This window comes from Marmota monax, unplaced genomic scaffold, assembly GCF_021218885.2.
Source record: "Marmota monax isolate L192 unplaced genomic scaffold, Marmota_monax_Labrador192_F-V1.1 WCK01_AAM20220418_F8-fsc00001, whole genome shotgun sequence".
Taxonomy (NCBI): domain Eukaryota; kingdom Metazoa; phylum Chordata; class Mammalia; order Rodentia; family Sciuridae; genus Marmota; species Marmota monax.
Genome location: NW_026693777.1, coordinates 35,956,493 through 35,966,434, shown reverse-complemented (window position 1 = coordinate 35,966,434; position 9,942 = coordinate 35,956,493). Strand labels below are relative to the sequence as shown.

General features: G+C 40.1%; 1 protein-coding gene across 1 annotated transcript; it reads left to right on the top strand.

Annotated features, from left to right (window-relative positions):
- The first annotated feature begins 6,075 nt into the window (after positions 1 to 6,075).
- Positions 6,076 to 8,657, top strand: Chrm5 (cholinergic receptor muscarinic 5). The gene has a single exon (XM_046461553.2). The coding sequence runs from the start codon at positions 6,371 to 6,373 to the stop codon at positions 7,967 to 7,969; it is 1,599 nt and encodes a 532-aa protein (XP_046317509.1). The 5' UTR covers positions 6,076 to 6,370; the 3' UTR covers positions 7,970 to 8,657.
- The last annotated feature ends 1,285 nt before the right edge of the window (positions 8,658 to 9,942 follow it).

Genomic DNA, 9,942 nt, shown 5'->3' with positions numbered 1-9,942 from the left:
ACTAGTTCTAGAAGTTTTCTGGTTGAATTTTTTGGGTCTTCTGGTACAGAATCATATCATCAGCAAATAGTGCTAATTTGAGTTTTTCTTTTCCTATCTGTATACCTTTAATTTCTGTTATCTAGTTGCTCTGGCCAGTGTTTCAAGAACTATATTAAATAGAAGTGGTGAAAGAGGGCATCCCTGTCTTGTTCCAGTTTTTAGAGGGAATGCATTCAATTCTTCTCCATTTAGAATAATGTTGGCCTGGGGTTTAGCACAGATAGCTTTTACAATGTTGAGATATGTTCCTGTTATTCCTAGTTTTTCTGGTGTTTTGAACATGAAGGGGTGCTGTATTTGTCGAAATGCTTTTTCTGCATCTATTGAGATGATCAATTGATGTGATGCGTTACATTTATTGATTTCCATATGTTGAACCAACCTTGCTTCCCTGAGATGAACCCCACTTGATCGTGGTGCACTATCTTTTTCATATGTTTTTGTATTCGATTTGCCAGAATTTTACTGAGAATTTTTGCAACTATATTCATTAGAGATGTTGGTCTGAAGTTTTCTTCCTTTGATGTGTCTTTGCCTGGTTTTGGAATCAGGGTGATACTGGCCTCATAGAATGAGTTTGGAAGTGCTCCCTCTTTTTCTATTTCCCAAAATAGTACTTTACTTTACTTTAGTCTCCAGGTGTTGATGAAGCTTTTATTTTTAAATAAATTAAAGAGTATTGGTACTTTACTTTAAAGGTCTTGTAAAACTCAGCTGTGCATCCAATCTGGTCCTAGGCTTTTCTTGGTTGGTAGGCTTCTGATGGCATCTTCTATTTCATCACTTGAAATTGAACTGTTTAAATTGTGTATATTGTCCTGATTCAATTTGAGAAAATCATATGACATTAGAAATTTTTTGATGCCTTCAATATTTTCTATTTTATTGGAGTACAAATTTTCAAAATAATTTCTAATTATTTTCGGTATTTCATTGGTGTCTGTTGTGATATTTTCTTTTTCATCACATATTTTAGTAATTTGAGTTTTCTCTCTCCTTCTATTTGTTAACATGGCTAAGCATTTATCAATTTTATTTATTTTTTCAAAGAACCAACTTTTTGTTTTGTCAACTTTTTTCAGTTGTTTCTTTTGCTTCAACTTCATTGATATCAGCTCTGATTTTAATTATTTCCTGTCTTCTACTGCTTTTGGTGTTGATTTGTTCTTCTTTTTCTAAGGCTTTGAAATGTAATGTTAAGTCATTTGTTTGTTAGTTTATCTTCTTTTAAGGAATGAACTCCATGCAATGAACTTTCCTCTTAGTACTGCCTTCATAGTGTCCCAGAGATTTCACTATGTTGTATCTGTGTTCTTATTCACCTCTAAGAATTTTTAAATCTCCTCCTTGATGTCTTTTGCAACCCATTGCTCATTCAGTAGTATATTATTTAGTCTCCAGGTGTTGATGAAGCTTTTATTTTTTATTTGATCATTGATTTCTAATTTTATTCCATTATGGTCTGATAGATGCCGGGAAGTATCTCTACTTTTTTGTACTTGCTAAGAGTTGCTTTGTGGCATAATATATGGTCTATTTTAGAGAAGGATCCTTGTACTGCTTAGAAGAATGTGCATTCGCTTGTTGAAGATATATATGTCAATTAAATCTAAGTTATTGATTATATTATTGAGTTCTATAGTTTCTTTATTCAGCTTTTTTTGGAAGATCTATCTAGTGGTGAAAGAGGTGTGTTAAAGTCACCCAGAATTACTGTGTTATGGTCTATTTGACTGTTGAACTTAAGAAAAGTTTGTTTGATGAACTTTTGGGGGCATATATATTTATAATTGTTATGTCTTGTTGATGTATGGTTCCCTTGAGCAATATGAAGTGTCCTTCTTTGTCCCTTTTGATAAACTTTAGCTTGAAGTCTACTTTATTTGATATGAGGATGGAAACCCCTGCTTGTTTCCACAGTCCATGTGAGTGGTATATTTTTTCCCAACCCTTCATCTTCAGTCTGTGGATGTCTTTTCCTATGAGATGAGTCTCATGAAGGCAGCATATTATTGGGTCTTTTTATTAAATTCAATCTGCTTGTGTATGTCTTTTGATTGGTGAGTTTAGGCTATTAACATTCAGGGTTATTATTGAGATATGATTTGTATTCCCAGCCATTATTGTTTATTTTTGGTATTTAACTTGACTTGATTTCTTCTTTGATTAGTTTTTCCTTTAGTGTAACACCTCCCTTTGCTAATTTTCCTCATTGTTTTTCATTTCCTCTTCATGGAATATTTCGCTGAGGATGTTCTGTAGTGCAGGGTTTCTAGTTGTAAATTCTTTTAATTTGTTTATCATGGAAGGTTTTTATGTCATCATCAAACCTACAGCTTAATTTTGCTGGATATAAGATTTTTGGTTGGCATCCATTTTCTTTTAGAGCTTGATATATGTTGTATCAGGATCTTCTAGCTTTCAGGGTCTGGGTTGAAAAATCTGCACATAATCTAATTTGTTTTCCGTTATATGTAATCTGATTCCTTTCTCTTGTGGCTTTTAATATTCTCTCCTTATTCTGTATGTTAGGCATTTTCAGTATAATGTGGCTTGGTGTGGATCTGTTGTGATTTTGTACGTTTGGCATCCTATAAGCCTCTTGAATTTGGTTTTCCAATTCATTCTTTATGTTTGGAAAATTTTCTGATATTATTTCATTGAATAGATTGCTCATTCCTTTGGTCTGAAACTCTATTCCTTCCTCTATCCTAATAACTCTTAAATTTGTTCTATTTATGTTATCCCATATTTCTTGAATGTTCTGCTCATGATTTCTTATCATTCTCACTGTGTTGTCTACATTGTTTTCAAGATTATATATTTTGTCTTCATTGTCTGAGGTTCTATCTTCCAAGTGGTCTAATCTGTTGGTGATGCTTTCAATTGAGCTTTTAATTTGGTTTATTGTTTCTTTCATTTCAAGGATTTCTGTTTTTTTTAAGTACCTGTATCTCCCTAAGTTGATCTTTTGCTTCCTGTATTTGTTTATGTAGCTCTTTGTCAAAATGATCTTTTGCTGCCTGCGTTTGCTCTCTTATATCATCCTTTAATTCACAGAGTATTTTAATCGTGTACATCCTGAATTCCTTCTCTGTCGTTTCTTTTGCTGTGCTGGCCATGGATTCTAATAATATGGTATCTTGATATGTTTGGGGCACTTTCTTCCTTTGTCTTTTCATATTGCTTGTGTGTCTTCCCTTCTAGCACTGTGGATCTGAGGTATTACCATTTTTAACCCTATAGGCTTATAGTGCCCCTGTTGGGATCCAATACCTCTCCTTTGAGGTGAAGGACAATGTTATCAGATCCAAATATAAACAGTATTCACACTGAAAATAAATGTTTGTGATTAAGACATTTGCAGTTTCATCACAATATACAGAAATGGTGAATTAAATTATTATCTACAATATACTCAGTAAGTTTGTAAAAGGGTTTACAGTTTCTGATGGTGGACAAAGAACTGAAGGTGAGGAGAAGGATGATATGCTGAGGAGGTAGGAGGTGAGCATATAGTTATTATATCTTAGGAAGTGTGAAAGAGAAATCTAAAGAAGAATATTAGTAGAAGGAGAAGGGAGAGGAAGTAATTTTGGGTAGACAAGTAAGTGGGACGACAGTAGAGTACACAAAACAAACACACATATATATTGAGAAAAATTAAAAATGTTAAAATATTAGAAATTGGTGGGATAAAAGAAAATACATATATATTCAACACAGCTGCAATATCTTATTCAGACGCCCCAGTCCTCAAAATCCTACTTCATGCAACGTACTTGGTTTCACATATGTTGGAGATGTGAGGGCAGAAGAACAGGGGAGGGGGTGGAGGAAAAAAAATCTTGAAGGAAGAAACTAGATTGTTTTGGTCAGAAATCCGAATCTTTCCTGCTTCCCTTCTCATCCAATAGGTTGGGTCATCTGTTGTTAGCTGGTACCTTTGCCCTTGGGGTGGTGAAATTAACCAGGGTGTCACTGTGCCAGGTAGTGGCTGCTGGGGAAACAGGGGAATTAGAACCTGGGTATCTGACTGGCTGGAGTTCCAAACTGGGTGTTGCCCCCCACTGAAGAGAGTGATGAAGGTGGCCATGCTGCTTTCAGCAGTGGGCTGTCGAATTGTGTGGGGGGAGCCACCAATGATGTTGGAGGATGAGTTCAGAGACAAGCTCTTGCAGTGTGTGGCTGTGGGCTTACTTCAGAGTCTATGTGAAGTTCTTGGGTTCATGCAGGCCACTGCGTGCAGTATCTCCACTGTTGCAGAGCCCCAAGATGGCAGCGACTGGGGGAGCCCCCGATGGGGGTCCACACAGGAATGGCGACTGGAGTTCCTGCCATGTGGGAAGTGCCAGATGTCCTGCGTGGGAGTGGCTTCGGTGATTTCTGCTGGGGTGGGTGGCTAATAGTTCTGCACAGGTGTTGATGGTGCTCATGAGGGTACCCAATCGTCCTGCGTGGGCAAGAAGTTGAGAGACCTACTCTCAAATACACCCATTTAAATAGAATAATGTGCAGCTGTTGGAGTGAAAAAAAGGTAGCTCTAGATGTATGGATACAGAAGCTGTGATGACAAACAAAATTCAGGGTGTAAACATTAAAAATGTACCTCTAGCCAGGCATGGTAGCACAAGCCTGGAATCCCAGTGACCTGGGAGGCTGAGGTAGGAGGATCATGAGTTCAAAGCCAGCCTTGGCAACTTAGTGAGGCCCTAAACAACTCAACAAGACCCTGTCTCTAAAAAATTATAAAAAAGGGCTAGGGACGTGGTTCAGTGGGGAAATACCCTTGGGTTCAATCCCTGGTAACAAAAAGAAAAAAGAAAAAGAAAATGCACCTCTAAATAGGTATTAGTATATGCATAGTGGGGAAAAAACTGCCAAAATTCACACTACACTGATTGCACTGGTTACCCAATAGCAAGATGAGATTAGAGGAGACATTTCTACATTTAGATTTTAATATTGACTAAACTCTTACGAGGAGTGTTATTACTTATATAATCAGGAAAAAAAGATAAGACAATTCTATGATATTGATAATAGTCAAAAATGGAGAGAGGGTTATTATCTTCAGGAGTGGGCAAATTTCAAAAGGTGCAAACCAGGTCTGTATGTGGAATTTGCACATTCAGGCAGGGAGAAGTGTTGCATGCCATGTTGACTCACAATAGTGCCTCAGTAACCCCTAATAATTAAGATTGGAATAATAGAATAGATACAGTTTGTTTTTTTCTCCAGTTCACCACAGTCTAGGTACTTATTGCCTGTCCCAACCAGCACGGCCAAACTATCAGGTTCCAGCAAGGGGCTATGGGAGATTGGAAGAGATAGTCAATACACGCAGATCTTGAAGATAAAGCTGGGGTCCAATGGAATGATGCTCTCTGATGGAGAAGCAGGTCTAAAGAATTACACCAGCAATCTTTATTATATATGTCTCTAAATCAGATTAAAGATTATGCAGGCATTATTCTTTGTATTCATGAAAGTTACAGAGTTAGCAACAGTATGCAGTTGTTTCCTCAGTTACATTCTACAGTTGCAATATGCAATGTTAGGAGAATTATGCAGCTCTCAAGAAAGTTCATTGTTTAAAGTTACTAATTCGAGAGTAGATTCAGGAGCAGCCGAACTGGTAAAATGTTGTTATCTTAGCAAGGAAGTTCCTTCATTCCCAGGAGCTGCTGTGCCTGAGATTAAGGTCGAAGCTGATAAGACTCTAGCATGGAGGACATCTCCATTAGCAACTGGGCAGCCTATGCCTTTGCACAAAAACTTTCCCAGTCACGAAGTATGCCACAGCCATGAAGTCATAAGGGACCCCAGTCTCAGACACTGGTCTCCCAGTCACTGTCACCACTCTCCACAATTGCCCAAAGCTCACAAAACAGGTTTTGTGCTATGAGGTTATTGCAATGTAAGGTCATTTAATATTCCTGCTTATTGCTCCCAGATAATCAGTTCTCTCCTGTTCCTTTTCCAACATCTTCTCAGTCCTTTTTCAAAAAGTGGACACAAGAGGGCAGCAGGTCCACATAGAAGGAGAGCACTCAGGCATTATAATCATAAAAAGCAAAACGGTAATGCCTTCATAAAAATATCACCAAAAGTTTAGAGAGTTCAGCATCTTGCTCTAAATGTGTGTGCAACCACATTTGATATTCTGTTATAAAAGATAAACAATGGGTGGAAAAGAGTCATGCTGGTGAGAGGAGCTAATGTGTTTCTTTCTCTTCCAGATACTGGCCAATAAGAGGTGAGATAGAACAGAGAGCCATCTAGGTAGAACCTAAGAATTAATCCCAATGCAAATTCTTGCACCAGGATGGAAGGTGAATCATTCTTCAATGCAACTATGGTTAACAGCACCCTGGTAAATCACCAGCCTTTGGAGCGCCATGAACTATGGGAAGTTGTTACTATCGCAGCTGTGACTGCTGTGGTCAGCCTAGTCACCATCGTGGGCAACGTCTTGGTCATTATCTCCTTCAAAATCAACAGTCAGCTCAAGACAGTTAACAATTACTACCTGCTGAGCCTAGCCTGTGCAGATCTCATCATTGGGGTCTTCTCCATGAACCTCTATACCACCTACATCCTCATGGGACGCTGGGCTCTTGGGAGTCTGGCTTGTGACCTTTGGCTTGCACTGGACTATGTGGCCAGCAATGCTTCTGTCATGAACCTTCTGGTGATCAGTTTTGACCGTTACTTTTCCATCACAAGACCCCTGACATATCGGGCCAAGCGTACCCCAAAGAGGGCTGGCATCATGATTGGCTTGGCCTGGCTGATCTCCTTCATCCTCTGGGCCCCAGCCATTCTCTGCTGGCAGTACTTGGTTGGGAAGCGGACAGTACCACCAGATGAGTGCCAGATCCAGTTCCTCTCTGAGCCCACCATCACTTTTGGCACGGCCATTGCTGCCTTCTACATCCCTGTTTCTGTCATGACTATCCTCTACTGCCGAATCTACCGGGAAACAGAGAAGCGAACCAAGGACCTGGCTGACCTCCAGGGTTCTGACTCTGTGGCTGAAGCCGGGAAGAGAAAGCCAGCTCACAGGGCTCTGCTCAGGTCCTGCCTTACCTGCCCTCAACCTACTCTGGCACAGAGGGAAAGGAACCAGGCCTCCTGGTCATCCTCTCGCAGGAGCACCTCCACCACTGGAAAGCCATCCCAAGCCACTGACCCAACCACCGACTGGACCAAAGCTGAGCAGCTCACTACCTGCAGCAGCTACCCCTCCTCAGAGGATGAGGACAAGCCCACCACTGACCCTGTCTTCCAAGTGGTCTACAAGAGTCAGGAGAAGGAAAGCCCAAAGGAAGAATTCAGTGCTGGAGAAACAAAGGAGACTTTTGTGAAAGCGCAAACTGAAAAAAATGACTGTGACACCCCAAAATACTTCCTGTCTCCAGCAGCTGCTAATAAACTCAAGAGTCAAAAATGTGTGGCCTATAAGTTCCGATTGGTGGTAAAAGCTGATGGGACCCAAGAGGCCAACAATGGCTGTCGCAAGGTGAAAATCATGCCCTGCTCCTTCCCAATGTCCAAGGACCCTTCAGCGAAAGGCCTTGATCCCAACCTCAGCCATCAAATGACCAAAAGAAAGAGAATGGTCCTTGTCAAAGAGAGGAAAGCTGCCCAGACCTTGAGTGCCATTCTCCTGGCCTTCATCATCACATGGACCCCTTATAACATAATGGTCCTGGTGTCCACCTTCTGTGACAAGTGTGTCCCTGTCACCCTGTGGCACTTGGGCTATTGGTTGTGCTATGTCAATAGCACCGTCAACCCCATCTGCTACGCCCTCTGCAACAGAACCTTCAGGAAGACCTTTAAGATGCTGCTTCTCTGCCGATGGAAAAAGAAAAAAATTGAAGAGAAATTGTACTGGCAGGGGAACAGCAAGCTACCCTGAAGAGTTCACATCTCCCGCAAAAGAATAATGACCATGTCTTGTTTATGTGTTTTTAAAATGTCATCTGTCATTTAGAGTCCCTGAATAGTGTTCTAAATTGCCAAAAGAAAGGTGTTACAGGAGGTAATTGCTGCGGATACTAAAAGATTCTTGCCTATCACCACTAGAGTTTACCAATGAGGTAGACAGAACCGTGACCTTTCACTGGAAGCACACTCAGGTCACAAGGAACAATGACCTATAGAAACATTTATCTAGTTTTCTGTGGGGCACAGCAGGGACCAGATGGAAACCCTCCCTTGTGGAAACCTGTCATAGAGTTTTGTGCAATATTTGTCTACGAAGTTGTCTTGTACCGGTAAGAATCAGGAGAATGTCAGTATCATCTATTAAGAAGAATGATATTCAACTGACTTCTAAGAATGTCTTCTTCATAAACTGATCAGTATTTATTATGCAGCTGTTACGTGTTCTGTATTGTGTTATGTTTTCCTGCCCCTACATCTGAAGGAAGCTATTGATCTTCCCTGTCATGACCATGTCAATTCCTGTGCCCACTCAAACCACGCTGATCTCCACGGAACCATTGTTCCTCTTAGAATCTGGGTCCAGAAAGATACTGGGACCTGTAAATACCCAGTGCTTTAGAGGGGCACCTATTCTGCAAATAAAGATAATTTAGTCTCTACAGTCAGTTATTTTCATTTTTACCAGTGGGATTCTTTTAGATAAAACCAAAAATATATATTGTGTATTCTATTTTGTGCCCATATGAAGCTATTTACTTGTGCTATGTTCGTAGGAGGACTAGTAGTATAACAGCCTTCATTGGTAAAGATCTTCTACAGGATATTTAATCATGGTTCTTTTATACTGTTTTACCAGAGCTTGCTTTATAATTTCTTCACAAGACAAAACTGAAGCAAAATGGAAAAACAGATTCGGTTTCACTTCGGGCTTTTGAATTTCTCTAGGAGCCCTTTGGAAAGTCCCCAGTTTCCCTCATGCAGACCCCTAGATCACACTCAGGCACAGGCAGGTCACTGTGCTGCCTCCAGGCAGAAGTGCTATGTAGGGCACACAGAAGAGAAAAGCTTTATTTTTCTAAAGGTCCTTCAAACAGGGATGCAGAAATTATTTACTTATTCATTCCTTGCCAAATACAGTCAAAGATGAGAAGCCCAGAAAAGCCCAACTGAGGTTCATCGGAGACAACTTAAAAACAAAATTTTCAGCTAGAGGGGTGTTGCTCTGTAGTAGAGCACTTGCCTAGCATGTGGGAGCATTTGTCTAGAGTTAAGCTCCATTAGCAAAACAAAACAAAAAAGTGAAACCTTCATCTTTAAAAACAGGTCATAGTAATGCATAAAAATAAAAGTTACACACATTAGAGGATTGGGATCATTAAAAACCAATTTAACTGAAATTTCTATATTTAAACAAACTGAATCTAAGATGCTTCTTTGAAGCTTCTGAAAATAAAATAATGTACAAGAAATTGAAACTATGAAATAGATCATAAAATTAATGAAAGATCCACAAAGAAATCAGCACAGTGGTGCACAAAGAGTTCAGAGATGAGGCACTCCCATCAGAAGCCCAGTCTTCAACAGGTTGACTATATCTGCTGCTGTGAGTGAAAAGCTCCAGACTTCATTTGACTTAATGTAGGCTAGCTTTTTTTCCAACTTCATTTGCTAAGAAAATGGAAAAAAGAGCCCCTTTAGTTGTTCTGGGAGTTAGTTATATACTTGAGTACAAGGAGAGCTTCCACCTACCCCTGAAGAGTAATCCTCTAGCCAAGGAGGCTTCAAGGTGGGAGACTCTCTCACGAGGACAAGGCTGGTCCACCCAGGCCTTTCTTCCAGCCCTGTAGGGACTTGACCCTGGGATGAAACATCTTGGAAGCACCATAGCTGCTGAGGCTTTGTGAAGGGCAGGTTAAGACCTGCCAAGAATCTAGTGGAGAATAT